The 27,805-nt window shown below is 43.7% G+C and overlaps 1 protein-coding gene across 1 annotated transcript; it reads right to left on the bottom strand.

The window, feature by feature from the left end:
• LOC118081597 (transmembrane protease serine 9-like) lies at positions 1 to 27,789 on the bottom strand. The gene is made up of 9 exons (XM_060271063.1): positions 27,445 to 27,789; positions 24,087 to 24,288; positions 21,593 to 21,861; positions 20,932 to 21,074; positions 16,036 to 16,276; positions 9,390 to 9,591; positions 6,952 to 7,208; positions 5,099 to 5,241; positions 1 to 237 (listed from the first exon to the last, which is right to left on the bottom strand). The coding sequence occupies exons 1-9, from the start codon at positions 27,551 to 27,553 to the stop codon at positions 1 to 3; spliced, it is 1,803 nt and encodes a 600-aa protein (XP_060127046.1). The 5' UTR covers positions 27,554 to 27,789.
• Between the last annotated feature and the right edge of the window lie 16 nt (positions 27,790 to 27,805).

Raw genomic sequence — 27,805 nt, 5'->3', positions numbered from 1 at the left:
TCATAGAATATAAAAGACTGTCCATGCAACAAGACAACAGATTGGAACCCATCGAATGCTCACATTGGTGGTCTTAGCAAGTAAATGTGCATCTATCCAATTTCTGTAATTAACTGTACGAACATAGATTCCTGGATATCTTGGTCGGCCACAACCAAACCCAAAACTGGTAATTCCTATCAGATAATACCTGGTAACATTTCGAAAATAACACATCAAAGGTCCACCGCTGTCTCCCTAGAACATGAAAAAATATGGTACCCTGAAGTTTTAGGAAACAGGATTGGGATCCACTCAATCTTGAGTTATGTCTCTCATGAACTATCAAAAGAAAACACAGTTTTCTAGAAACAGTACCTCCAGAAAGCCTGAATTGGATATCTTACCTTGGTTTCCTTGCTGACACAATTTGATCATGGATGCTTTAGGATTTCCAGCAACAGTTTCAATAAGACAGTGTGGTGTAGTGATTAGTGTGTTGAGAAGGATCTGAGAGACCAGAGTATAAATCTCAAATCAGTCATGAAGCTCATGAGGTGACCCTGAGTCATTCTCTCAGCGTAACCTATCTCACAGGGTTGTTGTGGGGAGAAAAGGAATAGGAGAAATCATGTACACCACCCCTTGGAGGAAAGATGAGAGATACATGTAATAATATAAGGAAGTAATAAGCTGACCCTGAAAATCAACTCAAGACTCAAAAGGGCTATTTTATCTTAGCTATCAGAGCAAAACATGACACAGGTGGGGGACAGCACCATCCTGCTTCCATGTTCGTCCATTTTGGATGGAAGCAAAGTGGTCCAATGTGTTCTGAATGGAAGGAAATTAACATCATACCTTTTCTGCAAAGCTCCTGTACTTCTATCAATAACCCTAAACTTTGGTGATCAGAACGCCAACAATCCTAACCCCATTATATATGCAAATGATTGCTGCATTCTGAAGAATTGTCTCTTGCACATGCCACTTCATCAGGGGACCCATTCATATGATGTTGGAACCTACCCTTTGGATCTCGCTGCTATTACAAAGCAAACAAGCACTGTCTCTATCATTTTTTAAAAGCTTTCTAAGTGGAGATTTTTATCCCAGTCTACATCTGTTTTTATATATGTTTAAATATGCTTTTAAAGTTGAAGTTTTTCAATTGTTGACATTAAATAATTTTGGGATGTTTCATCGGAAGCAATTAATAAAAGAAATGACATTATTAGCAGTTGCCGAACAGCTTGGTAGGTTTCTGGATGAAACATCGGCTCTGGATCCATTTCAGTCCGGTTTTCGCCCTGGTTATGGGACCAAGAAGGCTCTGGTCACCCTAAAAGATGATCTCCGTAGACAGCTGGATCGAGGCGGGTCGGGACTGTTGATTCTTTTAGATTTGTCAGCAGCCTTTGACATGGTTGATCACGAACTTTTAGACCACTGCCTTGCCGATGTGCTCCTTAATCTCAGGTCGGGGACAGAGGGTGGCACTAGAGAAGGAGTTGCCGCCGTGGCACTCCTTGGTGTGTGGAGTCCCGCAGGGCGCAAACCTTTCCCCGGTGCTTTTTAATATCTTTATGCGTCCCCTTGCCCAGATTGTCCGGAGTTTTGGGCTGGGTTGTCATCAATATGTTGATGACACCCAGATTTATCTGTTGATGGATGGCTGCTCTGCCTCGGCCCCGGACACACTGACCAGGTGCCTGGAAGCTGTGGCTGGATGGCTACGTGGGAGCCGGTTGAAGTTAAATCCTTGAAGACAGAGGTCCTCTGGCTGGGTCGGGATGACATGGGGTTGAGGGGCCAACTCCCATCTCTTGCGGGGGCTCAATTAGTGCCATTACCTTCTGTCAAAATTTGAGTGTAACCTTTGACACCTCCCTTTCCATGGAGGCACAGGTTGCAGCCACAGCTAAGGTGGCATTTTTCCATCTCCGCCGTATCATGCAGTTGGTCCCTTACCTTTCTCGCCCTGATCTGGACACAGTGATCCATGCGACAGTCACCTCCAGGCTTGATTATTGTAACTCGCTTTATGCGGGGCTGCCCTTGAAGCTGACCGAGAAATTCCAGTGGGTGCAGAATGCCGCGGCGAGGCTCCTTACGGAGTCCTTGCCACGGGACCACATTCATCCAGTGTTTTACCAGCTGCATTGGCTCCCGGTGGAGTAGAGCAGTGTTTCTCAACCAGTGTGCCTCCAGATGATTTGGGACTACAACTCCCATCATTCCTGACCACTGGTCTTGCTAGCTAGGGATGATGGGAGTTGTAGTCCCAAAACATCTGGAGGCACACTGGTTGAGAAACACTGGAGTAGAGGATCAGATTTAAGGTGCTGGTTTTGACCTTTAAAGCCCTATGCGGTTTAGGACCCTCATAGCTACAGGACCACCTCTCCTGGTATGCCCCACGGAGAAACTTAAGGTCCACAAATAACGTTTCGGAGATCCCGAGCCATAAGGTGGTTAGATTGGTCTCAACTAGGGCCAGGGCCTTTTCGGTACTGGCCCCGACTTAGTGGAACGCTCTCTCACAGCAGACCAGGGCCTTGCGGGATTTGACATCTTTTTGCAAGGCCTGCAAGACGGAGCTGTTCCACCTAGCCTTTGGGCTGGACTCAGTATGACCCCTATGTTTTCCTCCCTTATGGTTTTGATTTGGGCTACTTTAAAATGAGGCTGCATTTTTTTAAAAATTAAATTTAAACTGTATTTTAACCCATATTTTAATTGTTTTTTTAACGTCTTATTCTAATTTTACTGGAGTTAGCCACCCTGAGCCCAATTTTGACTGGGGAGGGCGGTGTATAAATAAAATTTTATTTATTATTTATATTTATTATTACTGCATCATCATTATTTTAATATTAGTATTCACAACGTGATATGTTTTAAACCTCAATGGTTTCTTTATATAATCCTTCAAATCCATATTAGGAAAGAACATACCTTTTCCCTCCAATTCCCCTCTGCCTTTGTATTTATGTTTCTTTCTTCAGTTGTGAATTTTCAGTCAGGAACTCATGCTGTGTTTTTGTACTGTGCCTCATGCATATTATGTGCTTTTAGAAATAACTGATTGTGCTGATTCACAAGGTGAAGTTATGTTGCCACCTGAATTTTATTGTGATGTTTCTTATGTCCCATTTTCTCACATCAACTAATTTTCCTCCAAAATGTATTAACTACTTTGGTGCTACTTTGACACAGCAGTGAGTAAGCCTGGACAAATAACTGCATGACAGCATGTTTTGGCAATATGTCTTAAAATAAAAAGTATTCATTTTCCCCTCATTTACCAGCAAATTTGATATATTGCTTTGATATATTAGTCAAGCAACTACATGACAGAACGTTTTGACAACTTATTGTATACTAGCTGACCCGGCCACGCATTGCTGTGGGTCATCCCTGTGATTCCCCCCCCCGTCCCGATTCATGACGTATCCCGCCCCTCCTCCCTCCAACCCCCTGGCTCATCCCTGTGTTTCGGTAGGATACCCTTCCCTCTGTTTTCCCTGGAGAGTGTTGTCCCCTTCCCCCTCTATCTCCATACATTGGCCCCTGCGCACACATTGTGAACATTTTTATATATTTCTATTTAAAAAATTTGAAAGAAGACCACGAGAAGCAGAAGTTATTATTGTTTAATTTTATTTTTGGTGTTGTCATTTATTTTGGTGGGTATTGTATGATTTGGGCGTTGTGTGTTTTGGGGTTTTTTTGTGTGTGAGTGTTTTTTGTTATTTGGATTTTCTAATTTTGGAGTAGGTGACCCAGAGAACCACTTTAATAATCCCGACCGGGGGGGGGGGGGAATCGAATAGCGAAGACCCACAGCCCCATAGCAACAGAAGGCGAGTTCCAAAGCGCCCGAGCTGTTCGGTGGCATGGAGAAGGTAGGATATTGTAAATCAAGGGGTGGGGTGGGGGATTGGCCACTGCAAATATCAGAGGACTTAAACTGGGGAGAGAAAGTGCATAGTTGATTTTTTTTTTGAAGACGCAGAGACTTCCAATCAGTCGTAGTATAAAGCCTAGGTTAAAAGGGCCACTGGAGCCTCGCATGTGACACAACGCCCGCTAAATTTTAAAGTAAAAACCCCTTGCCGTGCCCCCAAGTGTGTTGCTGTGGATTACACACACCCCCGGGCCTAATGGGGGCCTGGCGGCCTGGAAGGGGCCTACATAAAACAAAGGCCGTTCTGCAGCCTGCAATCCGGGCGCTCACCCTCTCCCCCCCCCGGGCCTTGCGGGGTCCTGGCAGCCTGGCAGGGGCCTACATAAAACAAAGGCCGTGCTGCGGCCTGCGATCCGGGCGCTCGCCCTCTCCCCCCCCCAGGCCTAGTGGGGGGCCTGGCAGGGGCCTACATAAAACAAAGGCCGTGCTGCGGCCTGCGATCCGGGCGCTCGCCCTCTCCCCCCCCAGGCCCAGTGGGGGGCCTGGCAGGGGCCTACATAAAACAAAGGCCATGCTGCGGCCTGCGATCCATGCACTCGCCCTCTCCCCTAGGCGTGGTGGGGGCCTGGCAGCCTGGCAGAGGCCTACATAACACAAAGGCCTTGCTGCAGCCTGCGATCCGGGCGCTCACCCTCCCCCCCCAGGCCAAGTGGGGGCCTGACAGCCTGGCAGGGGCCTACATAAAACAAAGGCCATGCTGCGGCCTGCAATCCGGGTGTTCGCCCTCTCCCCCCCCCCCGGGCCCAGTGGGGGCTTGGCAGCCTCGCAGGGGCCTAAGGGTCTGGTAAGGGCTGCCTTGGTGTTTTCGGTTGCTTGGTTGATGATGTCATTATTTGGCGCCACCCTTCAGAGCTTTTGCTGGTGACCGCATGCAATCTGCCTTTCTATTGGATGCTGCTGGAGTCTTCAGGGCTTTTGCTGGTGATGTCTAATTTGTGTGCCACTTTTTTGCGTTTAATCACTATTTAAGGTATGAAAGCTGTGCTTTTTTTGGGAAAAAAATTATGCCAGATTCCTCACTGATGGGCAAGGTACGCTTTGTCCTATTTTGATGCAATTTGGTTCAGCAGTTACGGAGAAAGGCTGTGACCTCTGCGCGCGCAATGCCTACATTTTTATATATATATATAGATAGATTCTCCATTTTACCTGGCAGCTATCAACACGTCCAGTCATAGAGCCAGCACAAAGCATGTTTTTTGTTAATCTCCCTGCATACGAGTCATATCTATTGCATAATCTCAGCGGAAGAACGTCTACCTGAGCTTCTTGCAATATTAATTTGGCAGAACCTGAAAGGAAAGCACAAAAAACTGCTGGAAGAATGCATTTAACATTCTGAAACAAGGTTGCCGGGTATGCAACGTGGCTGGGTAACCGCTTAAGCTAGTCTAACGCTTAAACTTAATACACTAGGTTTGTATTTCCCAAGTAGGTCTATGAAACCTACCTTCGTTTTCAGAATAAGGCTCACAAATCCTAACTGAACTTGTAATGAATTCTGTTTGCTAGCCATCGCAGGCCCCATGTATATATGGAACTGTGTATGCTCTACCTTGAGATTTGGGTCTTTGTGTTTTAATTAGAGTATTTTGTTTTCTTCATAGTTAATTATTCTATGATTTCAGGTGTTATTGAACTTGTTTGTATTGTTTGTTGCCTTATTGGTTCAAGGTTTGAGGTATTAATTAATTAAAACCAGCCCTTCAGTGTTCTCCATCCAGCAAGGTTGAATTGAAATATGCATTAATCATCAGTACATAAGCATCTTCCCGGCTTGATTAATACATTTAAATATAGCCCAGTGGCTTACCCAATTCGGTATGCCTGCATCAGCTATGAGTCATAACAAAAGATATATTCTATGTAGACTAGATCAAATACCTAAAAATTAAAGTATAGTTTTCTCAAGTGCACAAATCTCAGGCAAGTTTTGAAAAAGCAACGAAGTGATTTTCTGAGTGCTTACCGTATTTCCGAAAAGTGTGATAGAGACAAATATTTGGCAGGTTCAAGGCACAAGTACGTACATATACTGCCCTCATATGATAAATGCAGAAAGCATGACAAATATTTTGTCTAAGCAATAGATCATATGCAAAGAACCTTTGACCATTCAGATCAGGCATGCCCAAACTTCGGCCCTCCAGATGTTTTGGACTACAATTCCCATCTTCCCAGACCATTGGTCCTGTTAGCTAGGGATCATGGGAGTTTTAGGCCAAAACATCTGGAGGGCCACAGTTTGGGGGTGCCTGATCCAGATGATGAACTACAACTCCCATCCTCCTCTGCCACTGGCCATCCTGGCTAGGGCCAATGGGAGTTGCAGTTCAGCAAAATCTGGAGGGTGTGTCTGCAGACCTTGCAGAATCCAACTTTTCTTAGTGCAGAAATTTGATGCTCCCAGAGTAAATTTTTATTTTGTGTTTTCTGACCTTGGTTATAAGCTGTTAAATATTTTTATCATGCTTAATAAAGAGTTTAAAATGCTGCAAGCTTACAAAGATTCATAAACAAAGCTAAATAATTTATAGACTCAACATACGACACTCCTTTTTCTGGATTAAAAGAGCAAAGACTTCTGAAGAAATCAGTCCAGTTTGCTCATGGTTAGCTAGTAAATATCCTGCACGCAAGATTAAAATTTTACATCATTACTGCTGACAGAAAAACTGACTCAGGGTTAGGGCTGCTAATATTGATAACCCTTCCTGAACACCTGTTTTACAGTTCAGTGCCCAGAAAAGGTGATGAGCAAGAAACATTTCATAATTACATTAAATACTTAAAAACTTTAATTGTACATTAAAAAATATAAAGAAAGGGTACAAAAACCAAATTAATCATCACGAATACCAGAAATTCCTTGTGTACACTAACGGGCAAACCAAACCTAGGTTTACCTCTGTGTACACAATCAAATGGCAAAGAAGCTTTTTGAAATAACGAATTCTCACTCTTAACAATAGTTTAGTTTAAAGGAAAAGTAGAAGATTTACCTTTCTCCTTTGTGTTTCCCCAGCCAGCTATGTAACATGGGTACGGGTCAGTATCATTTTCAGGTAAGCAGATGGGCTGAATATGATTGTTATATTTTACGTGTCTTATTAGCGTAAACAAGGCAATATCATTATCATAGCTTTCTGAATCATAATCAGAATGGACCGTGATTGTACTGACCCGGCTCTTTCGAGTATAAGAGTTTTGTTCATAAAGATGATGCACGGCAATGACAGCCCTCCAAAAGGCTGCATTCCTAGGACAGAATAAAATAAAAAATAGAGTCAGTAACTATTTTAGAATAGTTACTTCAAGCTTGGTGGTAAACTAGCAAGCATGGAGCCAGAGTCAAATGATGAGGGAATGACAAAGCTTTCTGCACTAATCCTATATAATAAAGTCCAAGTGTCTCTGCGTCCAGTCCCTGTGTCCCTGGGTTTGTGCTACTGCACATGTGCCCCATGGACACAGGGACTGGACACAGAGACTGAACGCACACATGCGCTCTCTCTCTCCCCCTCCCTCTCTCTAGAGCAACAGGTCTGCTCTAGCACCCGTTATTTTAACGGGCTTCAAGATACTAGTAGTAATATAACCAGTAAAAGCATACAGTATATGCATAAGACTAAGAGGAATCCTGCTAGACTAGAGCAAACCAAATCATGTCCTATAACAGCCAATCAAATGGATGCCTGTAGGAAGCTCACAAGCAGAACCTGAAAGGTGACTGCCCTCTCCTACAGTTGCTGCTCAGCAATTGGTACTCAGTTATACTGCCTCTAAATCTGGAAGCAGCATGTGCCATGCTCAGTATGACTATTCACAATTGATAGACATATCCTCCATAAATTTGTCTCATGCACTTTTAAAGTCATCTAAGCTGATATGCCTCACATTGACCAAAGCATTCTTGAAACATGCCACAATAATTCCATTTACACACAACTCCCAAAAAATCTTATCATGATGGACTTATCAATAAGCACAGCAACTTTATAAGTCGTTTGCCTGTCTCTGCCAGGACTCTGCCTCTGGACTGGTCTTATGATAACAATTATCCCTTCTCCAATGTGAATCTCCAGGTCACCAAGATCTGCAGGCGAGACCTTCCTAGCCCAACTGTCATCTGCTGAGGTCCATCTTGCTTTAAGTACGGGATATTTTCCCGTTGTGCCGTTGACCCTTTGGAATCACCACTGCTATGAAATAAGACAAGCACCAATAGAGATGTGCTCATGGGGCTTGTTGAAAAATGGTTCTCTCTGATCATTTGTATTAGCTACCAGTAGCTCTGTTTTTGTTTGGTTTGGGGGGCGCTGCTGTTATTTATTGCTTTAATGTATTGGTCTTAATAACTCTACTGTGAACCATAATGAAATTATCTAAATAGAAGATAGTATATAAATAAAATAAAAATGGAAGCTACAAGTTGGATTCAAGTAACACGGAGCACTAGTGGAAGCCAGTGCAAAAATGTAAGTGTGACGGGAGCTCCCCCCGGTCTGGAAGCTCAGAAAAATCTCCAGAACAGCATGTGGGAAGAGGATATGGGATATTGATCTCTCCAGCATGCGGAAATACTTGTACTAACAGAACAGTCAAATCTCTGTGATGTTGAATTTTAACCTATATATTTAGAATTAAATAAAATCTCCATCCCTGGAAACCAGAGTAAGAATACTGAGGATGACTCCCCACAGAGTTAGAAATACTAAGGTTAGAAGCCGAAGAACTGCAAAAAATAATTCTGCACCAAGATTTTGGGCATGTGTCAACTACAAAAGGGTAGCTGATAACCCATGCTGCATGAAAAGCATATTTTGAAGCTTGAGTGCAGTTTTGCATCAACACTTTGCGGAATCAGCATGTATGCCTGCTGCCAAAGTAGGAAAAAAACACCTGGGCATACCGTAATTTGGAAATTGAAGGACATTAGTGCCCTCTGTACTTGCATACCCTAAAATAGATTAGATTGTCTTCCGTGCAATGAGTCTCTTGAAACATGAACTTATGCTCGAAACTGTAACCCTACTGTAATAAAGGAGAAGTGCACACAACTGAAATAATCTCATAATTCTTTCCCTGCTTCCATTTCCCTCTTCACCTTTCAGACCTGAGAGGCTTCTGATAAGTGCCGATGGGAGCAGAGGGGAAGAGCACCAGGCAATTAAAAATCTACTTTGCCACACTGTTTTACCTACCAAGCAATATACCGTAGTATTAAAGGAAACATGCTATGTTGTTTGGTGGGGAAAGCTTTGGGGAGGATGAGAGGAGAAATGTATTCCTGAAGTCCCAGTGTCCCATTTCCTCTCCCATTCCTCCTTGAAATATGTCCCCCCCATGAATTCTGAATATTCAGCAAGTGCTTTAAAAAAAAATCTGTACACCTTTCTCACACCTAAAATTGCAAAAAAGATTTAGAATAGATACATGCCTATATTTTTTAACGCAGTGTGCTGCTGTCAACACCGTGTTGTTTGTAATTAAACTTCCACCACACATATGGAAATATCCTAGGCCAGTGGTATAATGCTGAAGGCTAACTTGCCATGGCCAAGATCCAACCATGGCATCGTGTCCACCTACAATCCGAGTCTCTGTTACTTTCTCATCCATAAGAGGCCTTGTTCCGCAGTCTAGAAATAAAAACACAGATATACTGATGAGATGCCATGAACGTAAATGTTCTGTTAATACACACGACTAATCCATCGACCGAAGAAACTTAAAAGTAGATTTAAAGGGTCATTGTTATAAACCAACCAGTTTGCCATAGCACTTCTGTCTCTTGACTACTGGGAGAGTTTATGCAAGACTGCAAACTTTTGAATCACTTACCCCTTTGACACACGTTGTGGATCACAATCTGGTTTTTGCCACAGAGTGGACTGGTTTTGACTCTGTGGTTGGAGGTGTTAGCACCTTTGTTATGCACCCACCCTCTGGACCCATTTTCTGTGGCTGGTTTTTATATACTGTATACCATTTAGAAATGCAAATAATTAAGTGGTATATAAATGTTTTAGATAAATAATAAAGATAGACACCATTTATTGGTGAGTTAGGTCTGGCAGTGATGGTTTCCCCCCCTGTAAAGGTGAGGGACAGGTTAAGAAATTTACAGATGATCAGGAATTCTTTAGGGCATTGGTTCCCAAACCTCTCATTCCCAGACCATTTGAAAATTGCTGAGGGTCTTAGTGGACCACTTATTTTTTCTGCCTGTTGTTGTAAATGTGATGCAATTTGGTAAATGCTGTATGATTTTTAACTGCACTTTCATTGCTTCTTTTCCTCATATACTGTACTTCATTGTACTGTATTACAATCTGTATTGCTTAGAACCCTTTCCAAGTGTCTCCCTCCCATTACTTCTGGACCACTTCCTGCTCACCTTGTGTCCAGACTGGATCGCTGGGTTCTAAGAATGATGAAGCAGTCTTTGCACCCACTGTTCACAGACAGTGCTCCTATCATAGCTGCCAAGTTATCCCTTTTTTTACAGGGATTTCCCCTTATGCTGAATAGGCTTCCTTGCGAGAAAAGCGAAAACTTGGCAGCTATGGCTCCTATCGTTCATGGTCCATTGGCCACAGTCTGAGGTCCCCTGCTCTATGGGATTTTCTGATTGGCATGTCTGACACCCCTGTTTAGGTCCTGGTCTCACTGTGGAATGGCAAGGTGTCTAGGGCCATCAACGTGATCATCCTTAAATGCCCACTCCGACATTGTTGAGCCCACCAGAGTTTTGGCACATGCTTCAGATGATGAAACGCTATGAACAATGACTGGACTGTGTTGTAATTTTGTATGTTATTAACCAAAGGTCCTAGGTTGGAAATATACACAATCCAAACCAAAAGGTAAAAATTGAAATTGAAACATTCTAAAACAATATACGGGACTCAGTAACAAATGAAACCATCAGCAACAATATAATTTCAAAGGTTCCATGCCACTACTAAAGGAGAGACTGTTCCAAAGAAGAGCAGCCACTGCAGAGAAAGATGGTCCACAGACCCCTATTCCATAAGCCTCAAGGCTTCCCACGTAGATTTTAAAATTAATGCAGGTCACTATGGGAGGAGGCACACTTTCAGATTTTGGCGCCTAGGGCATTCAGGTTAACTTATAAATTTGTACATCTTAAATTAGGCCTGGAAGACAATAGACAAGCAGTGCAATTGTTTCAGAATTTATGTTAGAGGATAGCCTGTGGGGCATTCAGCTAGAACTCTGGCATCAGCATTCTGCACCAGTTGCAACTTCCAGACCATTTTCAAAGGCATGTAGGGCACATTACAATAGCCCTACTTGGAAATAACCAGACTATAAAAACCTGTGGCCAACCAAGGCTTCAACAGCAGCACTAACCACGTGAGTCAGAAAATCCCATGAAACATTCAGGAATCCTTTGGATTCCGTAAGTCTCCAGGGTGGACCATCTTAACCCCCCACATCTGAAGGGGGATCTTGCTGCTAGCAGTCCAAAGCACACCAAAAGTATTCATCCATGATAAACAGTTCACCACAAATCAACAATTCCTTCTGTCGCAAAAGTCAGATCTGGGGTATGCCCCACAACATGAGTTGAACCTTGATGTACTGAGAAACCCCGTGGTTGTCATGAAGGTCATGAAATCCTCCGTGGGCTCAGTAAATGCAGCTTCAGCTGCACTGACGTCTTCCAATGCAACAGTGAAATGCTCTCCAACATGACCTCTGAGACCACCTGAGCTGGGCAGTGGGATGGGTAGTACATCAATAGTATCTCGAGGGCCCAAATCCAGGAACAAACCCTCTTATCAGTTACAGAGCACACCGGCTTCCTGGTGAGGACAATGGAATTTTAATGGTCAGCAGCATCTCTCCCCTCCCATCTGAGCTGGCCTGGTTCTGCACCAAGTACCCTGGGGGACAAAGCTAGGATACATATGGTCTGCTCAGCTAACCTACCTGGGTCTCAGTAATACATGCCACCTTGGGCACCCCCACGGAAAACAGATGACTTATTTGGACTGATCTGGCATCAAATAACATCACTACTAGAGCAAAGGGTTTGCCAACATATTCACCTCAACTCTGAGGACTGGAGGTTAGTCCACAAAGGGTGATGGTCTTACAGGCATCCCCAAACTCAGCCCTCCAAATGTTTTGGGACTACAATTCCCATCATCCCTGACCACTGGTCCTGTTAGGTAGGGATGATGGGAGTTGTAGTCACAAAACACCTGGAGGGACAAGTTTGGGAGATGCCTGGTCTTAACCATAACTACTGCCCCTTCTTCCAGATCTTCAAATTAATCTTCAAATGCCATTATTATTATTATTATTATTATTATTATTATTATTATTATTAAAATTCTACCCCTCCCTCTGCCCCTCATAACACTTCATGATCCGTTGAAGTGATTTTTAGTCTGTGAAAGCTTCTGTTTATTTTTTTTAAGCTGTCACTAGTTCCGTTGTCCTTTTTGCTGGAAGAGACTAACACAGCTACTCTGTGGGACATGGTTCACAAGACACCAATGCTCCATGCTTCAGTAGGGCTTACTCCAAGGCTAACGGTGCAGAGGGATGAAGCCCTAAGAATGAATGCCACTCATGAGCTCCCAAATTTAAAGCACTATTTTAACAGCGAATGCTCCATTGCCTACTTGTGTCACTGTGTCTATTAGGCAATAGCATCCTCCATGGAAGCACTTTAGGAAGGAGGGGACTTCAATTTCCAAGTAATAATAATAATTTATTATTTATAAACTGCTTTCCCAAATCTGATTTAACTACACACTGACCACTGAAAGTTTATGCTCTCCCAAAACAAATCAGCTTCGAAGGTTGTTGCCTCTTGTTTCAGGCAGATCTTCTACCACCCAGCCAACTTCTTTGTTGCTACCCTTTCTACTCTGCTGTGAAATCTATTATCTCTGACAGAGATTTCACAAGGTATTGTACAAGATTTAAACATTGTTACACATATTGGGAAACAAGTTACCATAAATGTCCTAGTTATGACCTTTTTAATAATACAAAAAACAAACAAAAACAAATCAACTTGCGGACCTAACAGTCCACTCTGGAGTTCCTCACAGAATAGTTTTGGCCTTTTTATACTACAAAAACAGAAGCAAAAACCCAACTTGCAGACCTTACCAGCCACTCTGGAACTCCATTCCTCAGGCAATAAAGGTTACAGGCAAACACCTTCCTGTGTTTGGACTGGGTAACATAGTTTGGAATGCTTGAACTATACACATTTTAACCTTCCATTTAATGAGATGGGAGCCCGTGATGTGTAATTTTATGGTTTTTAAGATTAAAATAATGACGATGAATCATGAATATGATAAAACACCCCTCCGTTTCGAGCCGCCCAGCGACAACTTGCTGGAAAGAAAACATCTGGGGGGGGGGAAAATAAAAACCGCATTTATCCGACTCGTGAGGCCGCGATGGGTCCTTCCACGGGGACCCCAATGCCGCCGCCACATCCTCCTCACGTCGGATCTACAGGCCTCGCCTACCCGCTCGATTTGGGAGCAAATCTCAGTCCTCTCGGAGACTTTCCGAAGAAATCCCCGCTCCTCCTTCCTTCCTTCTCTCCCTCCCACGCGCACGCGCAGTTCCACCCCTGTACTTTTTTGGCGGCGCGAGCGCAACGCGCGGGGAACGTGGAGGAGGCGGCGGGGGGAGGAGATAGCCGGGCTCACCCTCCATGGGCAACAGAGACGTCACGTTTCTGGGCGCGTTGAGCAGCCCCAGGAGCGCCAGCAGAGAGGCCGTGGCTGCCCGGACGAGCTTTCGCAGCATCGTCCGTCGGCGAAACAAAATGGCGGCCGCCCCCTCCCCCCGCGGCGGGAATAACGTTGCGGCGGCGCACGGGAGGGAAATGGAGCGAAGATGGCGCGGAGTTCCTTCGCTCGTTCTGACAGAACCTTTTGCTGCTTTCACCGAACGCATACACACACGTCTTGCAGGGTTCTGGTTCTCGAGGGGAGATCATTAAAGGAGCTGAGGCCGTTCTTTCATAGCATAGGTTCTTTCATAACATAGGTTAGGGCCATAGGATCAGTGCTGGATTTACCTATAAACTAAACGAGCTATAGCTTAGGGCCCCACTCTCTTGGGGGGCCCCCTAAAAATTTAAAGGAAAAAAAACACCTGGATGTACATTTCCAAAATATAAGATAAAAAACAAATAAAACGAAACCTACATACAGCAACAGTGTTTTGTGTTGTGTAGGCTCCTATGATGTGAGTAATGGGCCCCACCTGCTAGCCTGCTCCCTAAAATATCACTGGTTTGCTCATTTCTGTATATAGGGTGCCTACATTCTGCAAGTGCAAATGGCTTTAGATACCTATTGGGTCCATAAATTACCATATAGCATCTATTCAACAGAAAAAACAGGGACAATTTGTTGACAAAGGACAGCTGGACATATAAAGGGCCTAGCTTAGGGCCTCATCAAAACTAAATCCGGCCCTGGATAGGAGCCAACTCATTTTGCCCAGAGTGGCTGGGGAGACCCAGCCAGATGGGCAGGGTATAAATAATAAAAACATCATTTTCCTAGGAGCATTTTGCACGATTAAAACTGCAGAATGGAAGGAAAGGAGGAGCTGTTTCAGCCTCCCCACTTCCAGCCACTCTCTGAAGACCAGAGAAGAGACCCTCTTAAAAATATGTGGGGGTGGGAGTGGGAAGGATTAAACCCTGTGAAAAATAAACATAATATTTTACCTGCAGTTCATTCATTTTCAGCTTTGTATTCTTGTGATTAAAAAAGCGCGCCTAGACATTCCGTTGTTGTGCCCAGAACCTAGGTTTAAGGTGCCATTTAGCTCCAAGCTTTCATGTCTCAGGTTTTAGCACTGCCATCCAAAGCACAGATAAGACCAGGGGTTCGCCAAACTAAGGCCCGGGGGCCAGATACGGCCCAATCGCCTTCTAAATCCGGCCTGCGGACGGTCCGGGAATCAGCATGTTTTTACATGAGTAGAATGTGTCCTTTTATTTAAAATGCATCTCTGGGTTATTTGTGGGGCCTGCCTGGTGTTTTTACATGAGTAGCATGTGTTCTTTTATTTAAAATGCATCTCTAGGTTATTTGTGGGGCTTAGGAATATTTTTTTCAAAATATAGTCCGGCCCCCCACAAGGTCTGAGGGACAGTGGACCGGCCCCCTGCTGAAAAAGTTTGCTGACCCCTGGATTTTTCCTTTTCACTCTCAGACCTTGCTGAGCTAATCTGCAACTAGAGATCTTCCCCCTACAGCTCACTTTCCAGGAGCAGTAGTTTCGATTGCAACATTTTGGCCCAAGTGTAAATGCCAGTAAGTATATACTTAGCAGATCTGGCTAGGTATTTACTTAATGAAGAAACTGGTGTGACCATTTTAGTAATAGCTTCTGAAAGAACCCAATTTTACCACTATGAAATTACAGGATTGCAGAGGAGCCCCAAACCCATTTAACACCAAATCATTAAATACTTTGCTTTGCTGTAAGAGAAGTTTCAGAAAGCAATTAATAACAATAAACATGGAACTACTTATAGACAAAATTCTCATTTGTAGATGCTCCTTTGGGGGATAAGGACTAAAAAATATTAATTGTAAATTATGTTTTATTTTTTAAATGATACAGAAAAGCATGGCAGTGGTAGGAACCTATCATCTATATTTCTTATAGAATATGGAAATATATATTTGGGATAGGATCATTTGAAGTTTGTAAATTAAGCCTCTATGAAGAATTAAAGCATTTCTTTCACATATTAAATTATAATTTTCTGCATGTTTTTGAAACCATGCTCTTTTTTCATATTGGAGCCGATCAGTACAATAGTCACAATACAACTTACAGCCCCCAAAACATATAAATGTAACTGAACAATGCCTTTTGGACTGACGTTTTTAATGAAGGAGTTTTCCATTTATTTTGGACAAGGTTAAACAACTGAGTACAAAGCATTCATTATTATAAAAAACAAATGGCGCCATATACTTGTTTTCAAGAAGAATGAATACGTTTTAAAAGAGAAAATATAAAATTCCAAAACAGCAGGACTTTTCATAGTACAAAATGGAAGGTTACCAATCCAACGGTCAAAAACATGAGAATGTGTTGCAAGCTCATAGTAGAAGTTCTGCTCAATATTGTGACTGCTTTATCTATCCATGGTCGATAATTTTTTGCACGTATATAGATTCCAGGAAGTTTGGGTCGGCCACAGCCAACACCAAAACTGGTGATTCCTATCAGATAAAACCTGGTGTAATCTGGAAAGTAACACATCAGAGGTCCTCCACTGTCCCCCTGGAACATGAAAAACAATAAGTTTGAATTTGCATCTCATGAATAGGCAAAACAAAATACAGTTTTCTAGGAAATATGGATCAATTGAGAAAGCCTGAATCAGTAATCATGCTCAGCCATGTTGCTGTTTGATAAAGGTATGCACACAGATGTTTAAAGCAAATCATTTTTATTTACACACATCAGAAACACACACATGCATGCACCCTTTGGCATTCAGGGCTCGGACATAGGACAGATATTAACAACCGACAAGCTCTTTTCATCCATCTATTCAGTTAAATCTTCCTTTTCTTCATACTCTATTTTCTCCTGCAGTTTCAAAAGTACTCTTCCATCGATTGATGCTTCATCAAAATTACCACTACGTAGTTATAGGTGGCGCTGTGGGTTAAACCACTGAGCCTAGGGCTTGCTGATCAGAAGGTCAGCGGTTCGAATCCCTGTGACGGGGTGAGCTCACCGTTGCTTGGTCCCAGCTCCTGCCAACCTAGCAGTTCGAAAGCACGTCAAAATGCAAGTAGATAAATAGGAACCGCTACAGCGGGAAGGTAAACGCCGTTTCCGTGTGCTGCTCTGGTTCGCCAGAAGTGGCTTTGTCATGCTGGCCACATGACCTGGAAGCTATACGCCAGCTCCCTCGGCCAATAATGCGAAATGAGCGCTCAACCCCAGAGTCGGTCACGACTGGACCTAATGGTCAGGGGTCCCTTTACCTTTACCTTTAAGTTATATAGCACCCTGTAGAAAACAAAGAAGCTCTTTAGTAACAAGGGAAACCAACCTTCTAATAAAACACAAACACGTACATCATTCAGATACAAAACTCTCACCTGCAGAATCTCCTCCTCCAGCTCTTCAGTTAAAGCTTCCTTTCCTTCATGCTCTATTTCTAAGGCCCGGGGGCCGGATGCTGCCCAATCGCCTTCTAAATCTGGCCTGCGGACAGTCTGGGAATCAGCGTGTTTTTACTTGAGTAGAATGTGTCCTTTTTAAAAAAATTCATCTCTGGGTTATTTGTGGGGCCTGCCTGGTGTTTTTACATGAGTAGAATGTGTCCTTTTATTTAAAATGCATCTCTGGGTTATTTGTGGGGCATAGGAATTCATATATTTTTTCAAAATATAGTCTGGCCCCACACAAGGTCTGAGGGACAGTGGACTGAAAAAGTTTGCTGACCCGTTTTCTTCTGCAATTTGAAAAGTTACACTGCCATCCACAGCCTCTACAGGTAGGGCATACCTGCCACGTTCCTGCCTGAAAAATAAGGGATCGGACTGGAAGTAGCGCTGCCGCCATTTTGGAACTGGGCGGAGCATGCTCAGAAGTGACTTTTGATGCTGCTCTGCCCAGTTCCAAAATGGCCGCCGCACTAGAAGTCGCACTGCAGCCATTTTGGAACTGGGCAGCGCAACATCAAAAGTCGCTTCTGGGCATGCTCAGCCCAGTTCCAAAATGGCCACCGCACCAGAATAAACTGGGGGAAACAAAATCATATGTTTTTTTGGCTGGGAACAGCTGGAAAAAATGGGGGTTTCCTGGGGAATACGGGAGACTTGGCAGCTATGCAGGTAGGGAAATGGATGTAGCCTCATCCATTGGGGTTTGAGCATTAATATTATATACACATATATCTACAATCCCACTCTAGACCAGAATTGCTGGAATTTGCCAGGAACATGGTTTCAGGGTCTGGATCCTGTCCTGCTGTAAACATCATTGCAGGTAAGCATGTTGATGTGGGCTCCTTGTCCTCATCCTTCAGGAAATGGACACACACACACACACACACACCACATTAGCCTTCTGGGTCAGAATCACGGCATTTACAAGGATTGCAGCTTCAAGTTCAGGGTCTGGTCTCACTGCAAACATCGTTACAGGTAAGCTCTGGGTTGAAACAGGTATTCCCCCCCCCTAACATCCCTGACTCTCACTTTTCAGGTTTAACACTGATGGCTGCCAGGGAGTATGATAAACTCACAGTATCTGCCTTCTTGACCTACTGTACTCTCCTGGTGCTCTTCTTCAAAGTGCCTAGTAGGTAGGTAAAGTCCACAGGTGCCACGGCCAGCTTTGATGCTGCCTTCAAACATGTCTGGGTATGCAACTAAGCCCTCCTGCCTCAAGCCCAAGTTCCCCCACCCTCCTGATTGGTTGAGAGTTTCAAAACCTCATCCTATTGGTCTGCAGCAGCGTGCTATCATCGGAGAGGGGTCACATGACACCCTCCCCCCAAAAGGCATGCCACGGCAGTAACTTTTTCTTTTTAATAGGTTTTATTAATGTTTTGGGGGGGAATATATACAAAGTATATTGGATATTCAAAAATAAAATGGCAATAACATTTTCCACTGGTAATTTGGTTAAGTTGCATTTTTCCATTCTCTGGGAAAGTGCCACTGCCTCTTCCCAAGTAGGAAATCTTGGTCACCTAGAAAGGTATTTCAATTGTCTATGGGGCCCCTTGTAACAGGAAATCATGTTGTGCCTGCTCACAACTGGCTACCTGTCTCCTTTGTCATGTTGCACTCCTTCCATCTATCTTAGACCTTAAGATGGTCATCCCTTGATTATAAAGTACCATCCATCAGGTTCTTTTTCATTTAACTGCATTTTCCTGAGACCCCAAAACTGCCCAGCTTTTTTTAGTTCTTCCCCAGGGTACCTGACCTTGTGGATTCCCATGAAAGTTAAACTTGGTTAGATTGCCCTTCTTGACCCTCTCCAACATTGCTATTTTCTTTGGGTTAGTCAGGGCCTCTGAAAGGAACATTATCTTAGTGTTCTCCCTTAAGGAAGCTTTCAAAAATGTGTTTTGAACTGCATTAGACAAGGAACCCAGGGTTGGTGTATGGGCCTAGCACCTCAAGAGCAAACTACAAAGGCTGGCTTATCTTGGACCATTATATCACTGCTTGAGCCTTTTCCCGGGATGTTTCTTGACACATAGGTAGAATGGCCAACAAAATACAGTGGTACTTTGGTTCTCAAATTTAAATTGTTCAGAAGTCCGTTCCAAAACAAAAGCGTTCCAAAACCAAGGCACGCTTTCCCATAGAAAATAATGCAAAATGGATTAATCCATTCCAGACTTTTAAAAACAACCCCTAAAACAGCAATTTAACATGAGTTTCACTATCTAACGAGACCATTGAGCCATAAAATGAAAGCAACGATATACTGTACTATACAATAAACAAGACAGTATTGTAGATGATAAAAATTAAAATTATTATTTTTTCTTACCTGCACTGACGTTTGTCATTGTTTGGATGGGGGGCTTTTATCCATTTCCTCAGTCACACAATCAATCAATCAATCAGTAGCTGAACTGGGTTCCACACAGTCACAAAAACAAATCAACTGAAAAAGCCTCAAAAACAAAAAACGCAAAATAAATAGCAAAAACAAAAGCGCCAAACTTAATCCGTTCCCTGAAGTCCTTTTGACTTCCAAAATGTTCAAAAACCAAGGCGCAGCTTCTGATTGGTACAGGTGCCCTGGAAACAATAGACGGCAACCGCATTGGACGTTCGGCTTCCGAAAAACTTTCAAAAACCGGAACACTTACTTCTGGGTTTTTGGTGTTTGAGAACCAAAGCATTTGAGTACCAAGGCATTTGAGAACCAAGGTACCACTGCATGTGCTCCTAACACCTATCACAGACACGGCCTCACACCTTCAAATCATAGTAAAACTCAGGGAACCAATCCTTTCCTCAGGACAGGTAACTATTAGTGTTTAATAAAGTCAGGGGCAACTCTGCTTGCCCTGTAGGCTGATGTATCTGCATGAGGAAAGGGTAGATTAGTGAGGAACCTCCCAAGCTTGTCATCCTTGTGCTGACCTATTGATCCTCCCTCAGTGTTAGACCAATACTCTTAGGGTTGCTGGCCTCAATTCCACCTCTTTCTCCATACCTCATAGTAGGGGAGGAGTTAGCTATTTGGGATAGAACTAGGATCTTTCCTATCATGTATGTATTTCCTACAATGAACACAGCTTTTGTGTTTTTCCGAAAACCCTGAGCCTTAATGTGATCATATCCAGGATAATCACCTCTAGCAGGGATTCAGTACTCAGTTCAACTTTGGTCAGCTTTTTAACTCCAAACACCAACATTTTATTCGTTCCTTTGATTTCTGCCTTCTTCATTTCCTAAACCTTGATGTCTTTCTGCCCTCCCCATTTTCACAAACATCAGTCATCGGCATCTGAGCATTCCCACTGTGCATATATGCTGCCACTTACAGTCTTGTTACTTAAGTGTAGACTTTTGGTCTAGGCAATGTGTGTTAGAGTAGTAACTTACCCATTTTATTCTGTACCATTGCAACTGATGCTTCTAGCTACAAAGCCACTTTCTCTGCCATTTTGTTAAAATAAATATTATTTATCTCGCAATCTATGAGTCTTTTGCTAACTCTCCCAAGTAAGAAAAAAACTTGGCACTGGTATAGTACACTACAGTAACTTTGCGGCGTGCAATGATCTCCAGATTAAAGATTCCCAAAACCACATTTCTGTGAGTGCAAGCATAACATGCTAGTTTGTGTACACATGCAGATAGGGAGATGGGAAGCATGGTAAAAAATGGTGCACTAATACATTTTTGGCAATATATTTCTAAATAGAATTATTTCCTTTTTACCTGGCAACTATCCACACCTCCAGTTGCAGAACCAGCACAAAGCATATTCCATGATACTACGCCTGCATACCAGTCATATCTATTGCAGATATATAGTGGAATAATGTCAACTTGAGCTTCTTGTAATATAAAATTTCCTCTACCTGTAATGAACACAAAACACTGTTAGAAGTATGCTTGTGCCTCTTTAGCACTGTGTAATATAAAATTGCTAGCTATGGCAGCACTTGGGATAGGACAATGATAAAACTCATGAACTGTGCCACACATCCCCTGTGAAGTCTATTTCCAGTATTCCACAGATTAATAATTTTTTTAAAGCATTTTAAGAGTACATTTTAAAAAACACACAGTGTGAATGCAACAAACACACACACACACACACACAGAGAGAGAGAGAGAGAGAGGGAGGGAGGGAGGGAGGGAGGGAGCTTTGACAGGTACAAGGAATAATCCGTACATTCTACAGCAAACTCAGTTTTCTTTCTGTGCATTGTGCGAAATAATCCCGAATATCCTCATTGGAGTGAATCAAATGCTACTCTGAGAAGGGCTAGCATTGAATACAACTCATTGCAAAGATGCTTCCTGAGATCACCAATCTCAATTAGATCACCAAACTGATTTTTAACACAGATTAGACGACACGTAAGATATTTACCCTTCTCCTCCGTGTTTCCCCATCCACTTATGAAACATGGGTTTTCATCTGCCACTAGCTGAGTAGTGCTGTTAGGTAAGCAGATAGGCTGAATATAATCGCTGTAGCTGATAGGCCTTTTTAGTCTAAACAAGGCAACATCATTTTCGTATGTGCTTCTCTTGAAACCAGAATGCATCACGATAGCTCTGACATAGCGCTTTACAGTAGGAAACTCATGGTTATAAAGATGGTGCAAGCCAAATACAACCCTCCAAAATGCTGGATCCCTAAGAAAGAATAAAATCCTTTGTAGAGTCAGGTCATGCCCACATACAGGCTTTTTTTTTTTTTTACAAACGGGTGGTTCAGAAATGATTTTACTGCACATGTCATTGGTTCATAAGACACCTTCATACCTTTTTTTCAGTCACCATATTTGTTGCTGTTCCACTGCTTACTGTCCACATCAGTAGGCAGATCCTGATGAAAAATATTCTGGATTTTATATTGTCCCTCACCCCAACCACTCTTTCTCTGTCCTCCACTACAGTTTTGCTCCATTGCCTTGTAAAAAAAAACAACATTCAGAAGTGTGGAAGACAAATGCTACCACCTTCACAACAGGCATGTGATTTGTGTGTGAGCAACACCTATTTCCATTTGTTTGTTTTATACCTTAATAATGGAGATCTTCTGCAAAAATATTTGTCTGCATCTCCATCATGAATGTGGCCATGTCTTCTCAATATAACTACCACCTCTTAATGAGACTTCTTTATCACAGTGCAACTACACCTACTGCTCTTCGATGCTGATTATTTTATTTACAGATGTAATTATAAATACATCTGGCTAAATCATAGTTTCATTGAGCTAACATAAAGGTAAAGTTAAATGACCGCTGGGCAGTTAAGTCCCGTCAAAGGTGACAATGGGGTTGCGGCGCTCATCTTGCTTGAGGCAGAGGGAGCCAGCCTTTGTTTGCAGAGAGCTTTCCAGTTCATGTGGCCAGCATGACTAAACTGCTTTTGGCGTAACAGAACACCGTGACAGAAGCCACAGCGCATGGAAACACCATTTACCTTTCTGCCACAGTGGTACCTATTTATCTACTGCTTACCCCATCGTGCAGATTCGAACTGGCAACCTTCAAACTATCCCTGTTTGGAGTTAAAAAGTCAAATACACCTTTGGTTAACAGACAAATGCACAACCAATTGTACCCGAGACACCTGCAAGAAACTGAGTTGAAAAGTATGATTATCTGCAGTAATCAGAGCCACACCACATTTAAATAAGATTCATTGCACTCTTAAAGCACACACACACACACCCAAAAAAAATTGATCCTGGAGACTGTAGTTTGTTTAGGGTACTGGGGCAGTGAGGAGGCAAACTATAGTTCCCATGATTTTGGGAAGAAGTAATGTGCTTTAAAAATATGCTGTACATAAGAGATAAGGAAGTAACTACTGAAGTTATTCTTTTGCAGTACAGTATAAAATGTCTCCAATCGGTTTCATTGCATCTGCTTTGCTGGCGGCCCAGTTCCATCAGCTACCTCCAGCCTCTGAACTATGCTGGCTGGTCAATATAGAAATATAGAAACTGTCTAGAAATCGGTGCTTGAGTTTTATTTTCCTCTTCCCTCCTCCCTTTTCCCTTGTGTGTTGTATTCTTGTTTGCTTGCTTGTTTGTTTGTAAGCCTACAGGTAGGGAGTGTCTTGATTTCATGTAAGCCGCTCTGGGAGGCTTCTTGGCTGAAGAGCAGAGTACAAATGTTCTAAATAAATAAATGCTTGGCATTTTCCACCAAACAGATGTGAACTTATTTTATACATAGAAAGCAGAGTCCCTGCCCCCCCTCCCATTTCAGATCTGAAAAACTACAACATTCTAGTAGATTTCTGTCCACCACCTTGCCCAAGAAGGGGGTATTTATGACTGGGTGGTAGTTATTTTAACTGCAGGGTCCAGATGGGATTTTTTTTGTAAAGAACTCCGCTGTAGAGATCTGGTTATCCATGCCATGTATTGATCTTTGCAAAGCGTTTGGATGTCTATGCTAAAATTCACTGCCTGTGGTGGTTGGAGGGATGTGAGTGTTTTTGTGTGTGTATAAACCTGTGAACTCCAGAAAAGTATGAATTAGATCCATTGTTCAATCTACTTTTTGCCTCTGATTGCGCATGGGCTGTGAAAGGTTCCCCACCCTTGCTATAAAGCATAGCAGGGAATGGTTTCAGGTGGGGATGGGGATGGGGGTGAAAAGAAAAAGGGCCCACAATTTCTGAACTATCCCCCTGCCTCTGATCTCTGGATTGATGTTACAGGCCTATTGCCACAAGTGGGTTGCTCCTGCTATTGATATACTGAAACTTTTTGTTCCGGGTCTTTAGCTGTAGATAGAGATTTCAAAAATAAGCTAATGTCGCTTTAAGGAATATACTTTTCTCACACCTATAATTGGCAAAAAGAAGAGGAAAAAGATTTAGAACAGAAATATACCTACGTCCATTTTTTAATGCAGTGTGCTGCTGTCAGCACTGAGTTGTTATTAATCACAGATCCGCCACATACATGGTGATATCCTGTACCAAAGCGGTAAACTTGAAGACTAACTTGCCATGGCCATGCCCCTGGCTCAGCATCACGTCCACCCACAATCCGATTCCATTCTGTCATCTCACCCATCAGAGGCCTTGTCCCGCAATCTATAAATCAAAACATAGTTATGCTAGTGGTGAGATACGTCCCTCAAAATACAGCAGGCGTTCAGCAACAAATACATTTAAAGCAGATCCTTAGAACCATTGTTTTGAATGGATCGGTATAGCACAACAATTCTGTTACCGGATGACTTTCTGTTGGGCATTGTGGAGGGAAGTATTTATTTACTTATTGGACAACAAAACCCAACTCCCACTCCTGCTGGCCACTTAAACTTATGCTTCTGCCACCATTCAGTCTCACTCATTTTCTCCAAAACTTTAGCTTAACAAAACTACCGGTAACTAGGTTTCATTAGCTGATCATATACTGCAGGGGATATATATATACATACAGTTGTACCTTGGAAGTTGAACGGAATCTGTTCCAGAAGTCTGTTCGCCTTCCAAAACATTTGGAAACCAAAGCACGGCTTCTGATTGGCTGCTGGAAGCTCCTGCAGCGAATCAGAAGCCATGGAAGCCCTGTCAGATGTTCGGGTTCCAAAGAAGGTTCGCAAACTGGAGCACTCACATCCGGGTTTGCGGCGTTCGGGAGCCAAAACGCCCAAGTACCAAGGAGTTCGGGATCCAAGGTACAACTGTATAGGTTTTTGTATGTAGGCAAGCAGAAACTTAAAGCTTGGTGGCTATTAAGCAGTCACTGTAAGATCCCTCAACGCTGGCATGGTATGTGCACACTCACCACCCAAGCTGTGTGGTCTGCTCTGCACTAGATGCAAACCCCACATAGAGCACATTACAGTAGTCCAGATGGGAGATTTCCAATGCATGTGTCACAGTGGCCAATAAATATACCAGCCACTTGGGCCCTCATGAACAAGGATGATTCCAATAATACCCCTAAACTGTGTGCCTGTTCTTTCAGAGGGAGTACAAACCCATCTAGAATGGGAAGAGTCCCCAATTCTTAGCACCCGGTATCTCAGGATTCAGTTGATTGTCCTTCGTTCATGGATCATACATTCCACCTCTGCATCCAGGCAGGCACTGATTCAGATTATGCACTCAGATTTACTGGAAAAGTAGAGTTGAATGTCATCAGCACACTGACGACACTGTGCCCCAAAACTCCCGATGACTGCTTCCAATGGCTTCGTATAAATGTTAAATAGCACTGGCGGCAGAACTTGTGGCGCCCTGCAGCTAAATTGCCAAGATGGAGATATGTTGGCGCTTTATGTGGAATTGTCCATGCAGGTAGGAGTGGAACCAAACCACAGGAAAACAATGCCTCCAAGTCCCAACCCAAAGAGGCAGTTCAAGAGGATACTGTGGTCAATGGTATCAAAAGCACTTCCTACAGGCATCTGATTGGCCACAGAGAGGACAGGTTGCTGGACTTCGATAGGCCACTGGCTTTGCTTATGGTTTTAAGTTTACACAATAGAATGAAAGCTCTTTGCTTCACTTAGGTGCTATTTTCCCCCCAACCACCACTTTGACTCTACTTTGCCGAGAACCGATCGCAGAAAATCCAAGCCATCAGTCATGCCTACTCCCCCCCAAACACAACAAACGATTAAAGTCTGCTTTAGAAAAGTTTGAGTATTAAAAATAATAACAACAAGCCTATTTTCCACATGAAATGAACGTCAGTTAGAACACTAATTATTGTATTCGCTGCCACTTATTGTTTGGTCATGGTGTTGCTCCACCACAACTTCCTTAAAATCCCGTTTCTCCCTCGTGCTAATGGATATAAAGCCTGAGGTATGGACTTGGCAAAATGCACCCTTTACCATGTATACGGTAGGTTCTGGACTACATAGCACCACTTAACTGGAGACATCATTTGTGAGAACCAGCACCTTCACACGCCCAGATTTCTGCTATAACGGAGGCTCTTCTGCATAAATTGCAGCGGCCATGCGAGCGGCACCCATTTGGAGGTGGCAAGACGCCCCTGGAAAAGCTTTCACATGTGACTGCTCTGCTCCGATTCGCTTCCCATCTGAACTGCATAAATGCGGCAACGAGAGCGCGAAGCAGAGCCGTATGTAGGAACCCTGCTGCAGAGCTTGGCTTTCTGCATTCGCAACCCCCCCCCATCTATTGGCAAGCGGCTCTGGGGGTGGCATTTGGGTCCCCGTGGAAGGACCTATCATGGCCGTATGAGTCAGGAGGCATGCTGCCCCCCCCCCAAAAAAAAATGTTTTCTTTTTTCCAGCAAGTGTCGCTGGGCGGCTCAAGATGGAGGCGTGTTGTTGTTGTTTTTGAATCTTTAAAAACATAAAATAACACCACATGTGATTCAATCTCATTAAAAGGAAGGAATACATTTTATCTACAATAATTTGAAAGGTCAAAGTGTGTATACTTCAAGTATTACAAACTATTCTACCCACCCCAAACACAGGGGTGTGTTTGCATGTAAACTTTATTGTGTGAGGAACTCCAGAGTGGCTAGTTAGGACGGCAAGTTGGGTTTCTGTTTTTGTATTATTCAAAAGGTCAAAACTAGGATATTTATGGTAACTTGTTGACCAGTAGGCTACAGTATGTGTAACAGTGTTTAAATCTTGTGCAACACCTTGTGAAATCTGTGTCAGCCAGAGATGATAGATTTCACAGCAGAGCAGAAAGGGTAGCAACAAAGAAGTTGGCTGGGTGGTAGAAGGTCCGCCTGAAACAAGAGGCAGCAACCTTCGAGGCTGCCTAGTTTTGGGGGGCATAAACCTTCAAGGATGAGTGTATAGTGCTATTTTAAGGAGGTCTCAGATATAGAATAAATATTCATAAATGCACACATATCTAAAAGTATAAACAGTGGTCGTTTCCAGGACCCAAATGCCACCCCTAGAGCCTCTTGCCAGGAGACGGGGAGGGATGGGAAGGGGCTCCGCACTCCTCCCTGTCCAAGCGGAGCCTCCTCACGGCGGAGCCATGGGCCTCGACCTGCAGGAAAGAAACCACCCGCTTGATTTGAGAGATCCAATGCCTTCGCATCCTTCCCTCCCCTGCTGCGCCGCTTGTTGCGCGGGAGGTTTTGAGGCGGCTTCCCTCCCGCTGCCTGCCTTCCTCGGGGAAAGTGCGCTCCACGCACAGCTCCGCCCCTGCTTTTTGGCGGCGCGCTGGGCAATCCTAAACGCTTCCGACGGTCAGCGCACCGCTCAGGGGGACGAAGAAAGCCCGGCTCACCCTCCGAGGGAAGCAGAGACGTTATGTTCATGGCCACGGCTTGGCACAGCAGCAGCACCAGCAGCGCCAGCAGAGGCGCAGCGGCTGCCCTGCGACGCCTTCGCCGCATCGTCCGTCGAGGAAACTTTCTCGTCCGGCCGAAGTGACGTTAGCGCGGGGGAGGGGAAGGTGGGGGGCGACGCGCGCATCAGGAGCTTCCGCGCCTTCTTTACGCCCGTCGGTTGGATCGCTTGTTCCTCGGGGCGGGAGTCTCCTGTCGGGGATCGATAAGGGAATCCCGAGAGCCGGTAACGAAAGAGGATGGGGATAACCTCTCCCCAAGCCCTACGGAAGCAAAGCTTCCTATTACCGGTATTTAACC

Source organism: Zootoca vivipara, chromosome 2, assembly GCF_963506605.1.
Source record: "Zootoca vivipara chromosome 2, rZooViv1.1, whole genome shotgun sequence".
In the NCBI taxonomy this organism is placed as follows: Eukaryota; Metazoa; Chordata; class Lepidosauria; order Squamata; family Lacertidae; genus Zootoca; species Zootoca vivipara.
This window is presented reverse-complemented; position numbering and strand designations above follow the sequence as displayed.

Bases quoted from the DNA above. Each gene is read 5' to 3' on its own strand.
- LOC118081597 (XM_060271063.1), bottom strand. From the start codon at position 27,553: ATGCGGCGAAGGCGTCGCAGGGCAGCCGCTGCGCCTCTGCTGGCGCTG. The intron at 24,289-27,444 runs GTGAGCCGGGCT...TTTGATTTATAG, and splicing joins GTCTCTGCTTCCCTCGGAGG to ATTGCGGGACAAGGCCTCTG. The intron at 21,075-21,592 runs GTAAATATCTTA...TGTTCATTACAG, and splicing joins GGGAAACACGGAGGAGAAGG to GTAGAGGAAATTTTATATTA.